This window comes from Mauremys reevesii, linkage group 14 (assembly GCF_016161935.1).
Source record: "Mauremys reevesii isolate NIE-2019 linkage group 14, ASM1616193v1, whole genome shotgun sequence".
Classification (NCBI taxonomy): domain Eukaryota; kingdom Metazoa; phylum Chordata; order Testudines; family Geoemydidae; genus Mauremys; species Mauremys reevesii.
In genome coordinates, this window is record NC_052636.1 from 14,806,448 (window position 1) to 14,830,968 (window position 24,521).

The window sequence follows — 24,521 nt, forward strand, 5'->3', positions numbered from 1 at the left end:
TTTTAACGAGCGCAGTCAATAAACGAACAATGCAAAAAAGGACGGGGGCCAGTGAGGCTGTGGTTATTGAGTGAGGGTGTTTTTGGGGGGGGGGGGCTGGGAACCCGGACGCCTGGGTTCTCTCCCTGGATGTGAGAGGGGCATGGGGGCTGGTGGGTTAGAGCAGGGGGGCTGGGAGCCAGGACTCCTGGGTTCTCTCCCTGGCGCTGGGAGGAGTGGGGCTGGGGGTTAGAGCAGGGGACTGGGGCCAGGACTCCTGGGTTCTCTCCCGGTGCTGGGAGAGTGGGGGCTGGTGGGTGGGGCTGGTGGGTCAGAGCAGGGGGACTGGGGATATGGGGCTGGCTGTGCACAAGCCGCTGGTCACTAAAGAGTTAACCCCGGTGGTGGGCGCACGGTGCATGCTGGGAATTGTAGGCAGACTCCAGCTCCCTGGGAAACCAGCCACATGGAGGGTGCCGGGTGAGATTTCAGCGGGGAGCCCGGACTCCTGGGTTCTCTGCCCGGCTCTGGGAGGGGAGTGGGGGCTGGTGGTTAGAGCAGGGGGGCTGGGAGCCAGGACTCCTGGGTTCTCTCCCCGGCTCTGGGAGGGGAGTGGGGGCTGGTGGGTTGGAGCAGGGGGGCTGGGAGCCAGGACTCCTGGGTTCTCCCTGGCTCTGAGAGGGGGTAGTGGGGGCTGGTGGGTTAGAGCAGGGGGCTGGGGGCCAGGACTCCTGGGTTCTCTGCCCGGCTCTGGGAGGAGTGGGGCTGGTGGGTTAGAGCAGGGGGCTGGGAGCCAGGACTCCTGGGTTCTCTCCCGGCTCTGGGAGGAGTGGGGCTGGTGGGATGGAGCAGGGGCTGGGAGCCAGGACTCCTGGGTTCTCTCCCGGCTCTGGGAGGAGTGGGGCTGGTGGGTTGGAGCAGGGGCTGGGAGCCAGGACTCCTGGGTTCTCTCCCGGCTCTGGGAGGAGTGGGGCTGGGGGGTTGGAGCAGGGGGGCTGGGAGCCAGGACTCCTGGGTTCTCTTCCCGGCTCTAGGAGGGGAGTGGGGGCTGGTGGGTTGGAGCAGGGGCTGGGAGCCAGGACTCCTGGGTTCTCTCCCCGGCTCTGGGAGGAGTGGGGCTGGTGGGTTGGAGCAGGGGGCTGGGAGCCAGGACTCCTGGGTTCTCTCCTGGCTCTGGGAGGAGTGGGGCTGGTGGGTTGGAGCAGGGGGCTGGGAGCCAGGACTCCTGGGTTCTCTCCCGGCTCTGGGAGGAGTGGGGCTGGTGGGTTGGAGCAGGGGGCGGGGAGCCAGGACTCCTGGGTTCTCTCCCCGGCTCTGGGAGGAGTGGGGCTGGTGGGTTGGAGCAGGGGGGGCTGGGAGCCAGGACTCCTGGGTTCTCTCCCATGCCGGAAGGGGAGGGGCCAGCTCTGAGGCTGAGCTGTCACCCAGGAACATTTCCCTGCTGTTAACCCGTTGGGTTGGGCTGGGTTGTCTCTTCTCCTCCTTCCCCCCCTCCCCCGGCTTTCTAATGCACCAGCCCCCCCCTCCCCTCCCAGAGCCGGGGAGAGAACCCAGGAGTCCTGGCATTAATGTCCCTTGCTCACGGCAGAGTTGAGGTGTGATTGCCTGCCCCCGCCCCCCATAGGATTCGGCCCAGACCCAGATTTTCCATCACTCAATCAGCCCTGCAATTTCAATGGCTTAGATTGTTACTCACCAGTTACACCTGCTCTGCCCCAGAGGTGGCTGCATCTCAGCGCCGGGGGAGGGGTCTCTGGGTAACCGGCCGCCCCGCCCCAGAGGTGGCCGCATCTCGGCGCCGGGCGAGGGGTCCCTGGGTCACCGGCCGCCCCGCCCCAGAGGTGGCCGCATCTCGGCGCCGGGCGAGGGGTCACCGGCCGCCCCGCCCCAGAGGTGGCGGCATCTCGGCGCCGGGCGAGGGGTCCCTGGCTCACGGGCCGCCCCGCCCCAGAGGTGGGCGCATCTCCGCGCCGGGCGAGGGGTCCCCGGGTCACTGGCCGCCCTGCCCCAGAGGTGGCCGCATCTCAGCGCCGGGCGAGGGGTCCCCGGGTCACTGGCCGCCCCGCCCCAGAGGTGGCCGCATCTCGGCGCCGGGCGAGGGGTCCCTGGGTAACCGGCCGCCCTGCCCCAGAGGTGGCCGCATCTCAGCACCCGGCTCTAATACAATTTCTCTCTCCCTGCAGGGACGTCCCGAGGTCTCTGCTCCCTGACGTTCACCGGGGCCTCCCCTTCCCGGGCTCTCCATCTCGGGCTGCCCTGGTCTCTGGCTCCTACCTCTATTACCACTACGGCTGCGACGGGGTGGACGACCGGGGCTGGGGCTGCGGCTACCGGACCCTCCAGACCCTCTGCTCCTGGCTGGCGGGGGCCAGAGCGGGGCTGGGGGGCTGCCCCCGGCCGGTCCCCACCCTGCCGGCCGTCCAGCAGGCCCTGGTGGAGATGGGAGACAAGCCCCCGGCCTTCGCCGGCTCCCGGGACTGGATCGGCACGGTGGAGGCCGCCTTGTGTGTGGATCACTTTTTTGAGGTGCCGTGCAAAATCGTGCACAGCCCCCGGGGGCGAGGGCTGGGGGGGCAGGTGGGGGCCTTGTACGCCCATTTCCAGGAGGGTGGGGGGCCTGTGATGCTGGGGGGCGACGCCGACAGCTCCTCCAAGGGGTTATTGGGGGTCTGCTCCGTGCCCGCCGGCCACCATCTCCTTGTCCTGGATCCCCACTATTATGGGGGCGCTGGGGGGCTGGGTCGGGAGGGGATGCAGGCGGCGGGGTGGGTGCGCTGGCAGGGCCTGGCCTCCTTCGACCCCGCCTCCTTCTACAATCTCTGCCTGCCGCAGTTCCGGCGGGACGCGGGCGAGGGGGACGGTGCTGGTGAAAACTGAGTCGCACGAGCATCGTCATCCCGGATGGCCGCTGAGGGAGTCACTGGGCCCCCGGGAGCTGTGCACAAGGAAGATGTCACTGGGACCCGTGAACATTGGATTGCACAAGCGGGAATTGTCCAGAGGTCCAGCAAGAGCTTTGCACAAGGGAGATGTCACTGGGACTGGTGAACATTGCATTGCACGAGTGAGAGTCACCCAGTTGGTCACCAAGGGGGTTTGCACAAGTGGGTGCATGTGAACTTGGTTTACACAAGCGAGAGTCACCGGACGGCCACCAAGGGCTTTGCACAAGGAAGATGGCACGGGGACTCGTGAACGTTGGTTTGCACGAGCGAGAGGAGTTTGCCGAAAGCTGCCGCTCTCCCGGCCCGTCCTGAGGGAATGACGATTCCCGGCTGATTTTGGGCCACATGCTCCGGGAGGGAATGAACAGAACAGGGCAGATAGCGAGTGATCCATCCCCTGTCGTCCACTCTTGGCTTCGGGCAGGTGGAGGTTTAGGGGCACCCAGAGAATTGGGGGTGGGGGTCACATCCCTGGCCAACCTGGCTAATAGCCATTGATGGACCAGGAACGTCTCTGATTCGTGTTTGACTCCAACAATGCTTTTGGCCTTCGCCGCGTCCTGCCGCGAGGAGTTCCCCAGGTTAACGGTGCGTTGCGTCACGCAATCCATCCTTCCTGCCGCCTAGTCATTTCAGCGGGCGACCCCTGGTCCTGGTGTGAGCGGCGAACCATCTCCCGCGCTGCCCAAATCGCTTTCACGGCTCATTCAGACCCCTTCCTGCGGGGAGCCCGGCCCTCCTGGCGTCGCCGGGAATCAGTGCTCCATTCGGTAAGGAAAGAGCGTGGCCCGAGATGAAACGCCCGGGAATGCGGCCGGCCACCCGCTGGGCCGATTTTCTCCCCGCTGCTCGGGGCACAAACCGCGGAGACGCCGGGGAGCCCGCTCCGAGCCCGGACCCCCGAAGACAGACCCGGGAACGGGCCGGGCACACCCCGGTCCGAAATCGGGGGGGGGGTAGTTGTAGGTCTCCGCTGGAGAGAGGCAGCCGTTGGGGGACTGGAAGGCGAGGGCCGTGGACAGACGTCTCATGCGTATTTACAAATACCCTCGCTGATTGCAGGCAAACCAGAGGAATCACCCCCCTATTTTCCTGTGGGTTTTTTTTTTTCGTTCTAGAGGCAGGCCAGGTTTTAATGGGTTTTTTTTAGCCTTTAAGAGTTTTGGGGGAAATTCTTCCACGGCTCAGTCATTACATTCACGAGGCGCCGTGCCTCAGTTTCCCTGCAGCAGACCAGGTTTGTGATGGTGGTTTTTTTTTCCCGATGGGCGAAGCGTTAAGTTTATTCACAGGTCACGGCTAGAAGCTTCGCCGTGGGGCTTTAAAGGATTTTTTCCCCCCCCAAAAATGATACCCACGCTCCGTTGTTACTTATTAACATGACACGTACCCCGCTGTTGAATATTAAACATCGTGGCTATTAAAAGTATTTTGGTCCAGACGGTTTTGGTCTTGAGGCCGGGGTGGTCGCTGTCCTCTGGAAATCGGTGCGGGGGCTTTTTCATTTCATGAGATGCTTGGGGTTTCGGTGAATGAAAAGGTTGTGGGGCGGGGGGGGTCATGCATATTAGCAGCCCCCGTTCCTGCCTGTCGTCAGACTTCAGCACGGTGCACATGCCTGGCTCCGGCGGCGGGGCAGTGGGAGTGTTTGTTTGGGGAGACACTGGGGAAGGAGATGGGATATGGGGCTGTCTCGGGGCAGGGCCTGTGGGGAGCAGTGGGTGGGGCGTGTCAGAGCTGTTTATGGAGGGGATCTTTGGGGAGACTGGGGGGAGGGGATATGGGGGGCTGTCTGTGGGGGGCAGGGGGTGTTGGGAGATCTGTATATGGAGGGGGTCTTTGGGGAGACTCTGGGGAGGGGATATGGGGGCTGTCTCTGGGGGCAGGGGTGTTGGGAGATCTGTATATGGAGGGGTCTTTGGGGAGACTCGGGGAGGGGATATGGGGGCTGTCTCTGGGGGCAGGGACTGTGGGGAGCAGTGGGGGTGTCAGGAGATCTGTTTATGGAGGGTGTTTGGGAGACACTGAGGGCTCTGGGGAGGAGATGGGATATGGGGGCAGGGGTGTTGGGAGATCTGTATATGGAGGGGTCTTTGGGGAGACTTGGGGGGAGGATGGGGGCTGTCTCTGGGGCAGGGGCTGTGGGGCGCAGTGGGGGTGTCAGGAGATCTGTTTATGGAGGGGTGTTTGGGAGACTCTGGGGAGGAGATGGGATATGGGGGCTGTCTCTGGGGGGCAGGGGGTGTTGGGAGATCTGTATATGTAGGGATCTTTGGGGAGACTGGGGGAGAGGATATGGGGGGCTGTCTCTGGGGGCAGGGACTGTGGGAGCAGGGGTCTTTGGGGAGATTCTGGGGAGGAGATGGGATATGGGGGCTGTCTCTGGGGGCAGGGGTGTTGGGAGATCTGTATATGGAGGGGTCTTTGGGGAGACTCTGCGGGAGGGATTTGGGGCTGTCTGGGGGCAGGGGCTGTGGGGAGCAGTGGGGGCGTGTCGGGAGAGCTGTTTATGGAGGGGGTGTTTGGGGGAGACACTGACGGCTCTGGGGGAGGGGAGATGGGATATGGGGGGCTGTATCTGGGGGCAGGGGCTGGGGGGGGGCGTGTCGGGAGAGCTGTTTATGGAGGGGATCTTTGGGGAGACACGGCGGACAAGCCCCGGAGCCACCACTGTCCGAAGACCCCTGGCGTGGACTCCTCACCGCTGAAATGCCATCGAAGACCCCCGGCATGGACCTCCCCGCCGCTGAAGACCCCCCGGAGCAGACCTGCCGTTGCCGAAGACCCCTGGAGAAGGCCCCCCCCCACTGCCAAAATGCTGCCAAAGACCCTCAGAGGACCCCCCACCACTGAAGACCCCCGGAGAAGACACGGCCTCTGCCGAAATCCCACACCCGTCCAAGTATCGTCCCAGGGAGCTGGAATGCCCCAGGCCTGCATTTCCTTGTGGCTCTGTGGGGGGGGTCATTCCAGGCAATTTTCGGCCGTCCTGGCTCCCAGCCCGCCGCGATGATTTACCACCTTCCGCGGCAACTTGCTGCCAAGTTTCCGCTTTGCTCTGAAGACCGGTAACCTCCTCCCCTCAGCCCGACAGACGCGCCCACAGAGCCTCGGCCGAAAGAGGCTTTTTTCTTGTCCTGGGGACGCCAGGGAAGCTTCCACCCGCCCCCTGGGTGCCTGGCCAACCCTGCCAATCCCTGGGGGAGGCCGTAAAAGGACCCCCCCCATCTCCCCACCAGTTTATTAATAAACTCCTTAATCGGGGTCGCCGTATCTGGCCTATTCGACGTACTCAGCGAAGCCGTGGCGAGCCGGGGTGATCAGAATCACAGGGGGGGAGCTGAGTTGCTACAGAGAATTATTTCCTGGGTGCCGGCGGGTGAGTCTTACCCACACGTTCAGGGTTTAGCCGATCGTCATAGTTGGGGCCGGGAAGGAATTTGCCTGCAGGGCAGATTGGCAGAGGCCCGGGGGCGTTTTTCACCTTCCTCCGCAGCATGGGGCACGGGTCACTGGCTGGAGGATTCTCTGCCGCGTGGGGTCTTTGAACCACGATTTGAGGACTTCAATAGCTCAGATATAGGTTAGGGGTTTGTTCCAGCAGTGGGTGGGTGAGATTCTGGGGGAGTCAGTCAGGGGGAAGGGAGCAGGGGTTGGACAGGGGTGGGGTCCCTGGAGGGCAGTCAGGGGCAGGGAGCAGGGGATTGGATAGGGGTGGGGTCCCTGGAGGGGGCAGTCAGGGGCAGGGAGCAGGGGGATTGGATAGGGGTCGGGTCAGGGGAAGGAGCAGGGGGATTGGATAGGGGTGGGGTCCCAGGAGGGGGCAGTCAGGGGACAAGGAGCAGGGGGATTGGATAGGGGGTGGGGGTCCCAGGAGGGGGCAGTCAGGGGGCAGGGAGCAGGGGGATTGGATAGGGGGTGGGGGTCCTGGGAGGGGGCGGTCAGGAGACAAGGAGCAGGGGGGGGTTGGATGGGTTGACGGTCCTGAGGGGGGCAGTCAGGGGGCAGGAAGTGGGAGGGGGCGGATACGGGGCGGGGGCCAGGCTGTTTGGGGAGGTACAGCCTTCCCTACCCAGCCCCCCAGACCCGTTTCGAACCCCGATGTGGCCCTCGGGCCGAAAAGTTTCCCCGCCCCTGATCTAGAGTGTAACAGATTATTTTCTTGCTGCCTAGGCCGGCGTCCTTTGTCCCCATGAGGCGGGGCTGGGTTTCTCCCATCCACACCCTGATGAGGTGTGAACTGCCCCTGTGCTCTCGGAGATCTTTTGCCTGGGTTGCTTCAAGCCACGAGGACACACGTTCAGGCTCCTCATTATACACGTGAAATTATAACCTAGGACCTTTCTATAGCATCACCGTAACCACCACGCTCCGTGCACCATGAGCCTGCCGGAGACGCCCGCCGTGACAAACTTTGCATTGGATCCCACCCAATCATTTTACAAAGACGAACATGGGGGTCCCCCAAAGTACAGAGCATCACACTCACCCAGCCACTCCCCGGTGGCCGGCGCCCCCCAGGGGGACAGGCCCCTGCCCCATTCCCCGCCCCCCTAAGAGGGGAGAGGCCCCGTCCCGTTGCACCGTCGCTCCGTGTACAACCCCCTCCACACCTCCTCCGCCCTGCCCAGCGACACCCCGTGCACCAGGAAGGCCTCCCCGTACAGACACAGCTCGTCCTTCACGCCGTACACCCGGAACCGGGCGTCGTGCCGGTACCGTAGCCCGGCGGCCAGCGCCAGGAAGCCCAAGTAGACGTCGTCCAGCGGGAAGACGGGGATGCGCTCGGAGGCCGCGGCCAGGGCCGGGACGCTGGACCTGGGCATGAGGAACCCGCCCCCGGAGGGGAAGTCGGGGTACGTGTCCTGGGGGAACAGGGCGGAGGAGACGCGATATTTCGTGGTTCTCATCACGGGTGGATGGCGCTGGATGTTGCCGTGGATGACGTGGGAGGCGTCGGGCGTCTGGCGCAGGTAGGACACCAGGGCGGGGGGGGTCACAAACTCATCATCGTCCCCTGCAGGAGGGAAAAGACGCTGAGGAGGGTGCAGCTGGGGGCCAGATGGCCTCGCCAGAGCCAGGGAGAGAACCCAGGAGTCCTGGCTCCCAGCCCCCCTGCTCTAACCACCAGCCCCCACTCCCCTCCCGGAGCCAGGGAGAGAACCCAGGAGTCCTGGCTCCCAGCCCCCTGCTCTAACCACCAGCCCCCACTCCCCTCCCAGAGCCAGGGAGAGAACCCAGGAGTCCTGGCTCCCAGCCCCCCCTGCTCTGACCCACCAGCCCCACCCCCTCCCAGAGCCAGGAGAGAACCCAGGAGTCCTGGCTCCCAGCCCCCCCCGCTCTAACCCACCCATACCCCAGTCCCCTCCGAGACCCGGGGCAGGACCCAGGCGTCCGGGCTCACCTTTGAAGATGAAATCCGCCTGCCCGCAGTGCGCCCCCACCCAGCGCAGGAAGCAGCGCTCCTTGAGCGACAGGTTGTGGTGGCTCTCGCCGATATCCCACAGCACCACGTCCCCGAACTCCTGGCTCTCCTCCTCCAGCAGGGCCATGTGCCGGGGCTCGGGGGACACCCCCACGAGGAAGACGGCTCGGACCCGGTAGCCCCCCAGCACCCCGGGCCGGGCCCACGTGCGGCGGGCGGTGGCCCGTCTGGCGCTGGACTCTGGGTGGGATTTCACGGCCAGGAGCAGCAGGGGTGGCCCCGGGGGCCCGGTGCAAACCCCGTCCCCTGGGATCAGCTCCCGGCACCGGTAGCTCTGCAGCTGGGGGAACTCGGCCCAGAAGGCGGCGGGATCCAAGCGGAAGGTGAAGGTCCCGTCGGGCAGCTCCACTGCGCCGGGGCCGGGGCCGGGGTCGGGGCCGGGGCCGGGGCCGGGGCAAGGGGTCCCCTGCGGGGTCCGCCTCAGTCGGATCCTCACAGCGGGAAACAACCAAAAAAACCCGCCGATCAGGAGGAGCAGGAGCAGGATCCGAATCAGGATCACGGCGTCCCAGAGCTTCATCTCCGCTCCCCTCGAGGCTCGGCCGAAAGTGGGGAAGAAAAAAAAAATCCCGTCGGAAACTAGCCCACGGTGTGATACACAAATCCTGGGGGAGGATTGAATATGGAACCCAGGAGTCCTGGCTCCCAGCCCCCCCACTGTAACCCACCGTCCCCTCCCCTCCCAGAGCTGGGTAGAGAACCCAGGAGTCCTGGCTCCCAGCCCCCCCTCCTCTGAACCACCAGCCCCCACTCCAGCGCAGGAAGCAGCGCCCCCACCCAGCGCAGGAAGCAGCGCTCCTTGAGCGACAGGTTGTGGTGGCTCTCGCCGAAATCCCACAGCACCACGTCCCCGAACTCCTGGCTCTCCTCCTCCAGCAGGGCCATGTGCCGGGGCTCGGGGGACACCCCCACGAGGAAGACGGCCCCCACTCCACTCCCAGAGCTGGGGAGAGAACCCAGGAGTCCTGGCTCCCAGCCCCAGTGCTCTGACCCGCCTGCCCCCACTCTCCTCCCAGAGCTGGGGAGAGGACCCAGGAGTCCTGGCTCCCAGCCCCCCCTGCTCTGACCCTCCAGCTCCCACTCCCCTCCCAGAGCCGGGGAGAGGACCCAGGCGTCCGGGCTCACCGTGGGAGATGAATTCAGCCTGCCTCCAGCGCGCCCCTGTGACGAAGTGGGATCGTTCTTAATGTTTCCTCTGAATACTGGGCGGGTGCCTCAGTTTCCCCTCTGCAGTTCTAGGTGGTGGGATACGGGGCAGTGACTGGGGCAGAGCCCTGGGCAGGTGTGATGCCCTCTGCAGAGCGAATGGCCAACGCCCTGTCTCCTGGCAACTGGTGCCAGCTGAAGGGGTTGGAGAACAAAGAGATCAGGTGGAGCCTGGCCCGGGACAGAGAAAGGCAGAGGCGGGGCTGGAGAGGTTTAATTTGGAGCTGGCTGGGGAAATGGAGGGGGGCCAGACGGGGCTCTGGCCTCCCTGGTCTCCAAAATTGGACCCGGCTGAGGGGGTCCCGTTCTCTGTACCCACAAGCTCTGTTTGGGACGGGGTTCCTGTCGGCTAATAAACCTTCTGTGCTCCCGGCTGGCTGAGAGTCCCGTCTGGCTGCGGCGTTGGGGGGCAGGACCCCGCCTGTGGGGGAGCGCACGGAGGGGCAGGGGATGGTGGATGCTCCGGGGTCAGACCCAGGAAGGTGGAAGCCGTGGGAGAATATTCCTGGATCCCGGACACCGCTAACGGACGGTGCTATATTGAGGGAAGAAAACCCGAATGCCCCAATCACTGCCCCGGGGGGATTCTGCGCCCCCAAAAAGGAAAATCGATTCCCTACAGGGCGTACGAAAGCAGAGCTGGGAGTCAGAATTCCTCTAAACTGCAACCCGGACCCGTGTTCCCCGCGCCCCTCGGGTGCCCCGCACAGCGTGGGGGGAGTCGGGGTCACGGAGGGGCTGAGCGGGAGGGCGGTGAATTGCAGGGAAGGAGCCTGGGTGTGAACTTGGAGGGTTTTGGGTGGGGGAAAGTCTGGAACAGGTTTTGGGGGGCTGGTGGGGGGGGGGATTGTTAGGGATCCTCCCCCAGGCAGACCCTGGCTGCCCCTCGCCTCTGCCATTCAGGCAGGCACATCTGCCCCGTCCCCATGTGTCCCTGCACCCCCAGGTGTCCTTCCACCCCCCATCTGTGTGTGTCCCTTAGGGTGACGAGATGTCTTGATGTTATAGGGCCAGTCCCGATATTTGGGGATTTTTCTTATATAGGTTCCTATTACCCCCAACCCCTGTCCCGATTTTTCACACGTGCTGGTTGGTCACCCTAGTGTTCCTCCACCTGCACCGAATGATGGATGGGCTTGTTCGAACCAACCTGCACCAGCAGAACGGCAACACCCTAATGCGTAGAAGGGTTGCACCTCAGTGCAGTCACTGATGCGAAACCTGTTTGTGCCGGCGTATAAAAATGCATCCCTCAGTGGACGTCTTTGTCCGGCCTAGGGGCCAGCGGCAAATCCTGCCACTGGCTGAGCCGCTCCATTGTCGGGGGCACATATTAGTCGTACGTCCCGTAGAGTCCGCGGGGGACCATTCCTGTGCTTCGTTTGATGATACCCCTGGCCGGGTGCCTTCGTCCCTTAACGGAGTCGGTGGTCATTGGGCGGTTCGCTTGAGCTCCGCCGTGCCAGCGAGCTGCAGAGCCGGGGCAGCGCCCAGAGGGAAAACACACACGCGCCGCCGACCGATACCAACACCGAGCAGAGCGGAGCACCACGCTGCTGCCGTCTGACGACATCGCTGACCCCGACCGCTGGCCTGGTGAGGAAGCGAGCTGGGAACCACCATCTGACGTGACAGAAAACCACGAGCTTAACCCCTCCCCACAAATCCCCCCCTAAAAAAACATAACAGGGAAGAAACATGGACTGTCCCGTGTAAGGCGAGGGCGGAGACTGTCGCCTTAAAATGTAAACTATTGCAAACTCTAACCCTGGCTGTTAAGCGCTTAAAACGGCCCGCCACAAAATTTCCAGGGCAGGGAAGAGTAACAAAGAGAGAGTTAAAAGAATCCAAAGAAGTTACACAGCCCTGGGCCAACCCTTTGTGCGGTGGCAAGCAGCCAGCACAGGAACAGAATAAAACATCGGAAACGGCTGCGAGGAAACCGACTAAAAACATACACACACGCGCCGTCCCCTGTTATAAATATTGGTGGGAAAAGCAGGCTTCCCCCCGGGCCTGAAGAAGGGGGACGGAAGCGGGAAAAGGAGCCCCTAGGAAAATGAAAAGACGCGACATTGCAAAACATTGCAACTGCCCCCTTGTGAGAAAAGCCAGGTTCTGGTACAATGTAAATCGGGACCTGGGCTGGTCCCTGTCGGAACGGGACGGGGAAGTGCCGAGATGGGGGAAAAGTAACGCACAAAACCCTCACGGAACGGGCACCTCCGAGGAAGGAAAATACGGCCGAGTTCACCGAGCACGTCAGGAGACCGGAGCCGCGACTCCATGGCGGGGCAGGGAAGGAAAAGGAATTTCAAAGTAAAAAAAAAAAACCGGAAAGGAAGCGGGTTAACACCGATCATTGATACATTAACACACGGAGCGGCCCCAAAGCAGGTAACTGCCCCCGCTCTCCTCTCAGAGCCGGGAGGAAAACCAGGAGCGCGGTTCCCGGCTGTGAACAGACGATGGTTCGAGCCTCCCTGGAGACGGTGCTAACCCTGTGTTACTTCTCAGGCAGGGAGAGAGCTCACTGGTTTGTGCAATCATCTCCTAAACAGAGGGTTGTGAGTGTATGCGGATGTATGACTGCGGCTTATGGCCACGGACATCGGTCAATTCTGGCTCCTTCTCAGGCTCCGGTTGGTCCCCCCTCCCCGCTCTAGCCCCTTCCCTCGGGGGCAAAGTGGAGTCTGAAGTCGGCCAAGGGGTCGGATCTGCTGCCTCTTCCCCCCCTGGCTGCTTCCCCCCCAGCCCCGAAAGCAGGGCTCCCCCCAGCACTGTGCCGTGCAAGGGACCCCCGTCTCCTCCAGACAGCCAGGTCCCTCTCTCCCCAAGGCTGGAGAGAGACTGCCCGTCCGCTGGCCCGGCAGCCCATTTATAGGGCCCCTGCCCGGCCCTGATTGGCCGCCTCCCGCAGCCTCTTCCCGATTGGCTCTCAGCCCCAGCCCTCTCCAAGGGCTGGCTCTTAACCCTTGCTGCGCCGGAGCGGGGGTGACTGCCCCGCGACGCTCTGGATAAAGCTTAGACGGGGTGAACTCCCCAATTGTCCGTCCCCCATAACGCTGATCGCGCGAGACGCGGGGCTGTTTGCCCGCCCAGGTCTTAATCGCTCACTCTGGGCTCATTAATCAACAAAACGGATTTTATTAAGTATAAAAAATATATAGGATTTCAGTGGTGTCAAGTCACAACAGACCGGACGAAGTCAGCCAGCAAAATAACACAAAACCACGCAAGTCTGAGCCTGATGCAGCGAGAAACCGATTGCAGGGAAATCTCCCCCTCAGCGATGTGCCGATCAGCTCCTTTCGGACTAGACTCCTTCGTAGTCTGGGCCCGATCCCTTCCCCCGGCGCCGCCCTCGTTCCAGCGCAGGTGGGAACTTGGGGGTTTCTCATGACGGCCGCCCCCCTTTGCTTCGGCACCAGCCGGGAATCCCTCGTCCCCCTGGGTCCCCCCCGTTCTCAATGGCAAAGCCCCAGGTTTAAGATGGATTCCACTCCCGGGTGACTCATAAGCTTTGTAACGAAACCTCACAAGGGGCCTTTCGCACGAAGCATGTTCCAGTGACATCATATTCACACTCATTGGCATATTTCCATAAAGCGTATGGACCCCACCGTCACAGCGGGGTGACTCCCTTTAACGTGTAACGGATTATTTTCTTGCGGCCTAGGCCAGCGTCCCCGTGAGGTGGGGCTCGGTTTCTCCCATCCACGCCCTGATGAGGTGTGAACTGGCCTCTCTGCGCTCGGAGAGTTTTTGCCTGGGCTTGCTTCAAGCCACGAGGACACACGTTCACAACCATAACTGGAGGGAGGCATAGCTCGGTGGTTTGAGCATTGGCCTGCTAAACCCACAGTTGTGAGTTCAATCCTTGAAAAGGCCATTATAGGGATGTGGGTAAAAATCTGCCTGGGGATCAGTCCTTTTCCAACTCTGATATTCTACGAACTACTGTCACATTTAACAGGCACGATTTCAGCTTTCCAGTGTCAGTTAAAACAAAACAAAAAATAGCAATTTTAATACTGTTCCTGTAGGGCGGGCGATTCCGCCCGCCATTGCACTCAGTGTAATTTTGACTCGACGCGGTTTTCGCTGATGCGCTGACGGCAGAACGGAACCGCCGCGTACAAAGAGCCTGGCCGGGATATACCTGGAATGATCATCTTTCTATAACGTGACTGTAACAATTATAACATTGCCGTAGCCGCAATGTTCAGTGCATCACGAGCCTGCCAAAGACGCCCGCCATGACAAACTTTGCATTGCATCCCACCCAATCATTTTACAGCCATGAACATGGGGGTGCTGGGTGGCCCCCCGAGATACAGAGCATCACATTCAGCCACTCCCTCCCCCGTGTCTGGTGTCCTCTAGAGGGGACAGGCCCCTGCCCCATTCCCCGCCTCCCTGAGCCAGCCAGTCCCTGCCCTGGGGCCGGGTGGGAGCCGGCGCCCCCTAGAGAGGACAGGCCCCTGCCCCATTCCCTGCCCCCCTGAGCCAGCCAGTCCCCGCCCTGGGGCCGGAGGGGAGCCGGCGCCCCCCAGAGGGGACAGGCCCCTGCCCGATTCCCCACCGCCCTGAGCCAGCCAGTCCCCGCCCTGGGGCCGGGTGGGAGCCAGCGCCCCCTAGAGAGGACAGGCCCCTGCCCCATTCCCCGCCCCCCTGAGCCAGCCAGTCCCTGCCCTGGGGTCGGATGGGAGCCGGCGCCCCCCAGAGGGGACAGGCCCCTGCCCCATTCCCTGACCCCTGAGCCAGCCAGTCCCCGCCCTGGGGCCGGGTGGGAGCCGGTGCCCCCTAGAGGGGACAGGCCCCAGCCCCATTCCCCGCCCCCCTGAGCCAGCCAGTCCCCGCCCTGGGGCCGGGTGGGAGCCGGTGCCCCCTAGAGGGGACAGGCCCCTGCCCCATTCCCCGGCCCCCTGAGCCAGCCAGTCCCCGCCCTGGGGCCGGGTGGGAGCCGGTGCCCCCCAGAGGGGACAGGCCCCTGCCCCATTCCCCGCCCCCCTGAGCCAGCCAGTCCCTGCCCTGGGGCCGGATGGGAGCCAGTGCTCCCCAGAGGGGACAGGCCCCTGCCCCATTCCCTGCCCCCCTAAGAGGGGAGAGGCCCCATCCCGTTGCACCGTCGCTCCGTGTACAACCCCCTCCACACCTCCTCCACCCTGCCCAGCGACACCCCATGCACCACGAAGGCCTCCCCGTACAGACACAGCTCGTCCTTCATGCCGAACACCCGGAATCGGGGGTCGTGCCGGTACCCCAGCCCGGCGGCCAGCGCCAGGAAGCCCAAGTAGACGTCGTCCAGCGGGAAGACGGGGATGCGCTCGGAGGCCGCGGCCAGGGCCGGGACGCTGGCCCTGGGCATGAGGAACCCGCCCCCGGAGGGGAAGTGGGGGTACGTGTCCTGGGGGAACAGGGCGGTGGCCATGCGATATTTCCCCCCTCTCATCACACGTGCATGGCGCTGGACGTTGCCGTGGAGGAGGTCGGAGGCGCTGGGCATCTGGCGCAGGAAAGCCACCATGGCGGGAGGATTCACAAACACGTCGTCGTCCCCTGTGTGGCAAATGGCCGGCACTGTTACGATGGGTCTCGCGCTTTCTCTTCTCTGGGGGGCGGGTCAGGGCACCATTTCTTGCCCCTGGATTGGAATATTAACTGCCCCACTCGTGCCCTAAGGGAGGGGAGTGGAGAGGGAGGGACTTGGGCCCGTCCTCTACTCCAGGTCCCAGCCAGGGGCCCTGAGGTTAGTGGTGAACCACGTGAACTGGCCGTTCCTTCCCCTGGGCCACTTCCCTCTCCTGCCCTTCAGCTTGTGGGGGCTTCCCGCCCTCCCTCTGCACAAGCCAGGTGCCCCATTACTTGGGGTCTGGGACTTCTTAGCCCACCGCAGCACTTCCCCAAACTGTCCTCTGCTTCCCTCCAACCTGTTCTCTGCTCCGACACCAACCTCTCTGCTCCGACTCCTCCCAACTGTTCTCTGCTCCAACACCAACCTCTCTGCTCCGACTCCTCCAAACTGTTCTCTGCTCCGACACCAACCTCTCTGCTCCAACTCCTCCAACCTGTTCTCTGCTCCGACACCAACCTCTCTGCTCCGACTCCTCCAAACTGTTCTCTGCTCCGACACCAACCTCTCTGCTCCGACTCCTCCCACCTGTTCTCTGCTCCAACACCAACCTCTCTGCTCCGACTCCTCCAAACTGTTCTCTGCTCCAACACCAACCTCTCTGCTCCGACTCCTCCCAACTGTTCTCTGCTCCGACACCAACCTCTCTGCTCCGACTTCTCCAAACTGTTCTCTGCTCCGACACCAACCTCTCTGCTCCGACTCCTCCAACCTGTTCTCTGCTCCGACACCAACCTCTCTGCTCCGACTCCTCCCAACTGTTCTCTGCTCCGACACCAACCTCTCTGCTCCGACTCCTCCAAACTGTTCTCTGCTCCGACACCAACCTCTCTGCTCCGACTCCTCCCAACTGTTCTCTGCTCCAACACCAACCTCTCTGCTCCGACTCCTCCAACCTGTTCTCTGCTCCGACACCAACCTCTCTGCTCCGACTCCTTCAACCTGTTCTCTGCTCCGACACCAACCTCTCTGCTCCGACTCCTTCAACCTGTTCTCTGCTCCGACACCAATCCTCTCTGCTCCGACTCCTCCCAACTGTTCTCTGCTCCGACACCAACCTCTCTGCTCCGACTCCTCCCAACTGTCCTCTGCTCCGAGACCAACCTCTCTGCTCCGACTCCTCCAAACTGTTCTCTGCTCCGACACCAACCTCTCTGCTCCGACTCCTCCCAACTGTTCTCTGCTCCGACACCAACCTCTCTGCTCCGACTCCTCCCAACTGTTCTCTGCTCCGACACCAACCTCTCTGCTCCGACTCCTCCCAACTGTTCTCTGCTCCAACACCAACCTCTCTGCTCCGACTCCTCCAACCTGTTCTCTGCTCCGACACCAACCTCTCTGCTCCGACTCCTTCAACCTGTTCTCTGCTCCGACACCAACCTCTCTGCTCCGACTCCTTCAACCTGTTCTCTGCTCCGACACCAATCCTCGCTGCTCCGACTCCTCCCAACTGTTCTCTGCTCCGACACCAACCTCTCTGCTCCGACTCCTCCCAACTGTCCTCTGCTCCGAGACCAACCTCTCTGCTCCGACTCCTCCAAACTGTTCTCTGCTCCGACACCAACCTCTCTGCTCCGACTCCTCCCAACTGTTCTCTGCTCCGACACCAACCTCTCTGCTCCGACTCCTCCCAACTGTTCTCTGCTCCGACAACAACCTCTCTGCTCCGACTCCTCCAAACTGTCCTCTGCTCCAACACCAACCTCTCTGCTCCGACTCCTCCCACCTGTTCTCTGCTCCGACACCAATCCTCCCTGCTCCGACTCCTCCAAACTGTTCTCTGCTCCGACACCAACCTCTCTGCTCCGACTCCTCCAAACTGTTCTCTGCTCCGACACCAACCTCTCTGCTCCGACTCCTCCCAACTGTTCTCTGCTCCGACACCAACCTCTCTGCTCCGACTCCTCCAAACTGTTCTCTGCTCCAACACCAACCTCTCTGCTCCGACTCCTCCAAACTGTTCTCTGCTCCAACACCAACCTCTCTGCTCCGACTCCTCCCAACTGTTCTCTGCTCCAACACCAACCTCTCTGCTCTGACTCCTACAAACTGTTCTCTGCTCCGACACCAACCTCTCTGCTCCGACTCCTCCCAACTGTTCTCTGCTCCGACAACAACCTCTCTGCTCCGACTCCTCCCAACTGTTCTCTGCTCCGACACCAACCTCTCTGCTCCGACTTCTCCAAACTGTTCTCTGCTCCGACACCAACCTCTCTGCTCCGACTCCTCCAACCTGTTCTCTGCTCCGACACCAACCTCTCTGCTCCGACTCCTCCCAACTGTTCTCTGCTCCGACACCAACCTCTCTGCTCCGACTCCTCCAAACTGTTCTCTGCTCCGACACCAACCTCTCTGCTCCGACTCCTCCCAACTGTTCTCTGCTCCAACACCAACCTCTCTGCTCCGACTCCTCCAACCTGTTCTCTGCTCCGACACCAACCTCTCTGCTCCGACTCCTTCAACCTGTTCTCTGCTCCGACACCAACCTCTCTGCTCCGACTCCTTCAACCTGTTCTCTGCTCCGACACCAATCCTCTCTGCTCCGACTCCTCCCAACTGTTCTCTGCTCCGACACCAACCTCTCTGCTCCGACTCCTCCCAACTGTCCTCTGCTCCGAGACCAACCTCTCTGCTCCGACTCCTCCAAACTGTTCTCTGCTCCGACACCAACCTCTCTGCTCCGACTCCTCCCAACTGTTCTCTGCTCCGACACCAACCTCTCTGCTCCGACTCCTCCCAACTGTTCTCTCCGACAACAACCTCTCTGCTCCGACTCCTCCAAACTGTCCTCTGCTCCAACACCAACCTCTCTGCTCCGACTCCTCCCACCTGTTCTCTGCTCCGACACCAATCCTCCCTGCTCCGACTCCTCCAAACTGTTCTCTGCTCCGACACCAACCTCTCTGCTCCGACTCCTCCAAACTGTTCTCTGCTCCGACACCAACCTCTCTGCTCCGACTCCTCCCAACTGTTCTCTGCTCCGACACCAACCTCTCTGCTCCGACTCCTCCAAACTGTTCTCTGCTCCAACACCAACCTCTCTGCTCCGACTCCTCCCAAACTGTTCTCTGCTCCGACACCAACCTCTCTGCTCCGACTCCTCCAAACTGTTCTCTGCTCCGAGACCAACCTCTCTGCTCCGACTCCTCCAACCTGTTCTCTGCTCCGACACCAACCTCTCTGCTCCGACTCCTCCCAACTGTTCTCTGCTCCGACACCAACCTCTCTGCTCCGACTCCTCCCAACTGTTCTCTGCTCCGACACCAACCTCTCTGCTCCGACTCCTCCCAACTGTTCTCTGCTCCGACACCAACCTCTCTGCTCCGACTCCTCCCAACTGTTCTCTGCTCCAACACCAACCTCTCTGCTCTGACTCCTACAAACTGTTCTCTGCTCCGACAACAACCTCCCTGTTCCGACTCCTCCAAACTGTTCTCTGCTCCGACACCAATCCTCTCTGCTCCGACTCCTCCCAACTGTTCTCTGCTCCAACACCAACCTCTCTGCTCCGACTCCTCCCAACTGTTCTCTGCTCCAACACCAACCTCCCTGCTCCGACTCCTCCAACCTGTTCTCTGCTCCGACACCAACCTCTCTGCTCCGACTCCTCCAAACTGTTCTCTGCTCCGACACCAACCTCTCTGCTCCAACTCCTCCCACCTGTTCTCTGCTCCAACACCAATCCTCTCTGCTCCAACTCCTCCAAACTGTTCTCTGCTCCGACCCCAATCCTCTCTGCTCCGACTCCTCCAAACTGTTCTCTGCTCCGACCCCAATCCTCTCTGCTCCGACTCCTCCCAACTGTTCTCTGCTCCGACAACAACCTCTCTGCTCCGACTCCTCCCAACTGTTCTCTGCTCCGACACCAACCTCTCTGCTCCGACTCCTCCCAACTGTTCTCTGCTCCGACACCAACCTCTCTGCTCCGACTCCTCCAAACTGTTCTCTGCTCCGACACCAACCTCTCTGCTCCGACTCCTCCAAACTGTTCTCTGCTCTGACACCAACCTCTCTGCTCCGACTCCTCCAAACTGTTCTCTGCTCCAACACCAACCTCTCTGCTCCGACACCTCCAAACTTTTCTCTGCTCCGACACCAATCTCTCTGCTCCGACACCTCCAAACTTTTCTCTGCTCCGACACCAACCTCTCTGCTCCGACTCCTCCCAACTGTTCTCTGCTCCGACACCAACCTCTCTGCTCCGACTCCTTCAAACTGTTCTCTGCTCCAACACCAACCTCTCTGCTCCGACTCCGCCAAACTGTTCTCTGCTCCGACACCAACCTCTCTGCTCCGACTCCTTCAAACTGTTCTCTGCTCCGACACCAACCTCTCTGCTCCGACTCCTCCCAACTGTTCTCTGCTCCGACACCAACCTCTCTGCTCCGACTCCTCCAAACTGTTCTCTGCTCCGACACCAACCTCTCTGCTCCGACTCCTCCCAACTGTTCTCTGCTCCGACACCAACCTCTCTGCTCCGACTCCTCCAAACTGTTCTCTGCTCCGACACCAACCTCTCTGCTCCGACTCCTCCCAACTGTTCTCTGCTCCGACACCAACCTCTCTGCTCCGACTCCGCCAAACTGTTCTCTGCTCCAACACCAACCTCTCTGCTCCGACTCCTCCAAACTGTTCTCTGCTCCGAGACCAACCTCTCTGCTCCGACTCCTTCAAACTGTTCTCTGCTCCGACACCAACCTCTCTGCTCCGACTCCTCCAAACTGTTCTCTGCTCTGACACCAACCTCTCTGCTCCGACTCCTCCCAACTGTTCTCTGCTCCGACACCAACCTCTCTGCTCCGACTCCTCCCACCTGTTCTCTGCTCCGACACCAACCTCTCTGCTCCGACTCCTCCAAACTGTTCTCTGCTCCGAGACCAACCTCTCTGCTCCGACTCCTCCCAACTGTTCTCTGCTCCGACACCAACCTCTCTGCTCCGACTCCTCCCAACTGTTCTCTGCTCCGAGACCAACCTCTCTGCTCCGACTCCTCCCAACTGTTCTCTGCTCCGACACCAACCTCTCTGCTCCGACTCCTCCCAACTGTTCTCTGCTCCGAGACCAACCTCTCTGCTCCGACTCCTTCAACCTGTTCTCTGCTCCGACACCAACCTCTCTGCTCCGACTCCTCCAAACTGTTCTCTGCTCCGACACCAACCTCTCTGCTCCGACTCCCACACTCTCTGATTGAAGCAGGGGTTTCTATCAGGTGACAGATTGCAGGTGCTCTAATTGGTTTCAGGTGCCCCCACTGCTCTAACCCACCAGCCCCCACTCCCCTCCCAGCACCGGGGAGAGAACCCAGGAGTCCTGGCTCCCAGCCCCCACTGCTCTAACCAACCAGCCCCCACTCCCCTCCCAGAGCGAGGGAGAGAACCCAGGAGTCCTGGCTCCCGGCCTCCCCGCTCTAACCCACCCGTACCCCACTCCCCTCCCAGAGCTGGGGTGAGGACCCAGGCGTCTGGGCTCACCTTTGAAGATGAAATCCGCCTGCCCGCAGCGCGCCCCCACCCAGCGCAGGAAGCAGCGCTCCTTGAGCGACAGGTTGTGGTGGCTCTCGCCGATATCCCACAGCACCACGTCCCCGAACTCCTGGCTCTCCTCCTCCAGCAGCACCATGTGCCGGGGGTTGGGGGACACCCCCACGAGGAAGACGGCTCGGACCCGGTAGCCCCCCAGCACCCCAGGCCGGGCCCACGTGCGGCGGGCGGTGGCCCGTCTGGCGCTGGACGCTGGGTGGGATTTCACGGCCAGGAGCAGCAGGGGCGGCCCCGGGGGCCCGGTGCAAACCCCGTCCCCTGGGATCAGCTCCCGGCACCGGTAGCTCTGCAGCTGGGGGAACTCGGCCCGGAAGGCGGCGGGATCCAAGCGGAAGGTGAAGGTCCCGTCGGGCAGCTCCACCGCGCCGGGGCCGGGGCCGGGGCCGGGGCCGGGGCCTAGACCGGGGGTCCCCTGCAGGCTCTGTCTCAGTTGGATCCTCACGGCGGGAAACAGCCAAATAGACCCGTGGATCAGGAGGAGCAGGAGCAGGATCCGAATCAGAATCCTGGCGTCCCAGAGCTTCATCTCCGCTCCCCTCAGGGCTTAGCCAAAAGTGAAACAAAAAAACCCCAAAACAATAGTCGGAAACTAGGTGACAGTGTGTTGTACAGACAATGGGGGAGGGCTGAATGTGGAACCCAGGCGTCCTGGCTGCCAGCCCACCCTGCTCTAAACAACCAGCCCCCACTCCCCTCCTACCGCCAGGGAGAGAACCCAGGAGTCCTGGCTCCCAGCCGCCTGCTCTAACCCAGCAGCCGAGAGAACCCAGGCGTCCTGCAGTTCCTTCAAACACGGTAACTCCCCTCAGTGTGTCCGACATTTCGCCCTGTTACACGAGGCTCCGGGGTCGGGGCTCCGGCGTCGCCTGGCAAACGCGTGCAGGAAAAGATTGAATAAAAACAGTTTTCAGTGAACTCCTGGCAAGTGACGGAGACCCCGTCTCTGGGCAGGGTCCGGCCCGGCGTTGATGTTCCCCGCGCCCCGGCACTCGGCGTTCACAGAGCCCAAAGCAGGGGTCCCGTCGCTGCTCCCCTCCCGGCGGCGCGCGGAGGAAATCAGTGGGAACCCGACACGTCCGTCTGGGCAGAGATTGACCCCAGGGCGCCTGCTCTTGTCCGAACTCCCAACGGATGAGATTTCAGCCACGGGGCCGGGACGTCCGAAATCGTCACCCCGAGTCTGAGCCGGTATCGAGTCGTTAGCGGCCGATCCGCGATGCCTGGTCTGTTCCCCGCCGGGGCGTCTGGTGTCGGGAGAAAGTCTCAGCTTCAGAGAGCTGCTCCAAAGTTCACTCTTTGGTGGGGGGTCTGGGCTGGGGCCTTTGTCTCGCTTCCTGGGGCCGAGAGTCGCCTGGTCCCATTCCCCTGCGCAGGCTTTATACAGAGTAAAACAGATCGAGTCGGGGGTGGGACCCCACTGGGAGCTGGGGGTCTGGGGGCTGGAGACAGGAGAATTTCTTAAGCCATGATCAGAGACGCCTGTAGCTCTGGGGCGCGGGGGTCAGGCCTGGGGCTGGGGTGCAGCAGGCCGGGGCGTCTGGCTCCGACCAGGCAGGGCAGCGAAGTCCCAGGCTGGCCGGGAAAAGGGGCTCGGGGGTCTCTCAGCACATCCGGGGGCCGTTCCCAAGGGGGTTTCTGGGACCCCACCCATCACAGGGGTGTTGCTAACCCGTTGTGGGGGACAGAGCTGAAATGCAGAGGGGTCTGGCTAGAACTGGGGTGTCACCGTCGGACTAAAATTGGACAAGGACCAATGGACGGTGCTTTATTCAGGGAAGAAAACGCAAATGCCCCAATCACTGCCCCGGGGGGAATTCTGTGCCCCCAAAAAGGAACAATTCTGTGCACCCTGGTTTCAAATCCTGCACCTTTTGTGTGTCAGAAATAACACGATCGAATCGCGTCCGTTTCAGGTATTGCCAAATCCCCGTCAGCCAGTGCGTCGGGAACAATCCAGCCCACGGAAACGAGGCAGGAAATGCTTTTTTTTGACAAATCGATTCCCTACAGGGCGTACGAAAGCAGAGCTGGGAGTCAGAATTCCTCTAAACTGCCACCCGGACCCGTGTTCCCCGCGCCCCTCGGGTGCCCCGCACAGGCTGGGGGGAGTCGGGGTCACGGAGGGGCTGAGGGGGAGGGCGGGAAATTGCAGGGAAGGAGCCTGGGTGTGAACTTGGAGGGTTTGGGTGGGGGAAAGCGTGGAACAGGTTTTTGGGGGCTGGTGGGGGGGGATTGTTAGGGAGCCTCCCCCAGGCAGACGCTGGCTCCCCATAGCCTCTTCCAATCAGTCAGGCACATCTACCTCCATGTGTTCCTGCACCCCCAGGTGTCCTTGCACCCCCACCTAGACACCCACTCCTCCCCCTCCCAATGTGTCTCTGTCCCCCCAGCCAGCCACCCTCTCTGCCTATATAGCTCCGCACCCCCCCATCACTGTATCGCCCTGCACCTCCACTCCCATTCAGCCGCTGCCCTAATCTGTCCTCCCTCACTAGCCCTTATGAGCCCCAGTCTGACCTGTGGAATGTTTTGTTAACTTGGCAGATGGGTATGTGAGAAGCTGAAGTGTTTAGGCTTCAAGGACGGGCTAATTAGGCTGTGAGCTGTGTAGTGAGATGCTGGCCTTGGGCTGGTTCTCATCTGCCAGTAGGCAGTAAACAGGATAATAAATCAGAAAGTTGTACAGGATGACAATTACCCTATGAAGTTATAGCTGTGCCTGTGTGTATCTTATTAACCAATTAGCAATTGCTTGATTGCCTGCCATAATTGTATATAAGAGCATGCTGGAGAGAAATAAATGACTTTGCTACCAATCACATTGATTGTTGGGCTCTGTCCATGCCCGCTTGAGAAGCACTGAGATGCAACACTGACCCACCTCCCCAGAACCCCACACTGTTTGTCTCCCCGTAGCCCCCATCTCCTGACCTGGCCGGCTGCGTCTCTGCAGGCTCCTTCTCTTCCCTAGCTGGTCGGGAGCTGCTGCTTTGTTCTAGCACCACAACGCCCTCTGGTGGGCAAAAGGCGGAACTGCAACAACATTTCGGCAGAAGCGTTTTTCTGCGCAAAGAATTCAAACCGTGCGCAGCTCGTTATTTACGCACACGTGCGGTAGCGCACAACTCCCCCACCCCAGCAATAACGACTACAGATGGGGGGGGGGCGAACCAGAGGGGCAGCAGCGCGGCCGAGAAGGATCCAGGGCACGTGCCACAACCTCGACATGAGTCAGCACTGCGACGCTGGTGAACAAAAAAAAGGCAAATGCAATTTTGGGTTGCACAAACGAGGGCACGTCACGGGCGGTGACGGTACCGCTCCGCTCGGCCCTGCTTAGGCCAGAGCCGGAGTAGCGGGTGCAATCTTGGCCACCGCGGTAGAAAAGGATGGCGAGAACCTGGAAAGGCTCGAGAGGTGAGCGACAACGATGATCTAACAGCCATTGGAGCAAAGGCTGGAGAAACGGGGTATATTTCGTTCGGAAAAGAGACGATGAAGGGGCCGGGGGACCGGATAGGGGTCTTCAAACACTTGAAGGGCTGCGGGGAAAAGACGGGGAACAATTTCTTCTCTCTGGCCGCAGAGCGGAGGACAAGAGGCGAAGGGAGACGAGAGCAGACGCCTCGGTAGGTCGGGGAGGCTCCTTCACCGGAGGTTTCCGAGAGGAGGCCGGAACCATCTCTCTGGGCGGTTTAGCAAGAAGACGTCCTGCATGTTGGCGGCAGGTT

The 24,521-nt window shown here is 61.7% G+C and overlaps 3 protein-coding genes across 3 annotated transcripts; 1 reads left to right on the top strand and 2 right to left on the bottom strand.

The window, feature by feature from the left end:
* The first annotated feature begins 428 nt into the window (after positions 1-428).
* UFSP1 (UFM1 specific peptidase 1 (inactive)) lies at positions 429-3,758 on the top strand. Its single transcript, XM_039499916.1, has 2 exons — positions 429-459; positions 2,163-3,758. Exons 1-2 carry the CDS (start codon positions 446-448, stop codon positions 2,854-2,856), a joined length of 708 nt encoding a protein of 235 aa, XP_039355850.1. The 5' UTR covers positions 429-445; the 3' UTR covers positions 2,857-3,758.
* A 3,719-nt stretch (positions 3,759-7,477) lies between these two features.
* On the bottom strand, positions 7,478-11,188 carry LOC120381518 (N-acetyllactosaminide beta-1,3-N-acetylglucosaminyltransferase 4-like). Its single transcript, XM_039499696.1, has 4 exons — positions 11,142-11,188; positions 9,161-9,352; positions 8,329-9,014; positions 7,478-7,941 (listed from the first exon to the last, which is right to left on the bottom strand). Exons 1-4 carry the CDS (start codon positions 11,186-11,188, stop codon positions 7,478-7,480), a joined length of 1,389 nt encoding a protein of 462 aa, XP_039355630.1.
* Positions 11,189-14,698: 3,510 nt separating this feature from the next.
* LOC120381772 (UDP-GlcNAc:betaGal beta-1,3-N-acetylglucosaminyltransferase 9-like) lies at positions 14,699-21,326 on the bottom strand. Its single transcript, XM_039499898.1, has 2 exons — positions 20,722-21,326; positions 14,699-15,177 (listed from the first exon to the last, which is right to left on the bottom strand). The coding sequence occupies exons 1-2, from the start codon at positions 21,314-21,316 to the stop codon at positions 14,714-14,716; spliced, it is 1,059 nt and encodes a 352-aa protein (XP_039355832.1). The 5' UTR covers positions 21,317-21,326; the 3' UTR covers positions 14,699-14,713.
* Positions 21,327-24,521: the final 3,195 nt, after the last annotated feature.

What these genes read in the sequence shown, in the direction of transcription:
- LOC120381518 (XM_039499696.1), bottom strand. Translation starts at nt 11,188, where the DNA reads ATGTCGTCAGACGGCAGCAGCGTGGTGCTCCGCTCTGCTCGGTGTTG. An exon ending in GCGCTGCTTCCTGCGCTGGA is followed by an intron (nt 9,015 to 9,160) that starts GTGGGGGCTGGT and finishes ATCCTCCCCCAG; the next exon opens with GATTTGTGTATCACACCGTG. An exon ending in GGCGGATTTCATCTTCAAAG is followed by an intron (nt 7,942 to 8,328) that starts GTGAGCCCGGAC and finishes TCCCTCCTGCAG; the next exon opens with GGGACGATGATGAGTTTGTG.
- LOC120381772 (XM_039499898.1), bottom strand. Translation starts at nt 21,316, where the DNA reads ATGAAGCTCTGGGACGCCAGGATTCTGATTCGGATCCTGCTCCTGCTC. An exon ending in GGCGGATTTCATCTTCAAAG is followed by an intron (nt 15,178 to 20,721) that starts GTGAGCCCAGAC and finishes TTTGCCACACAG; the next exon opens with GGGACGACGACGTGTTTGTG.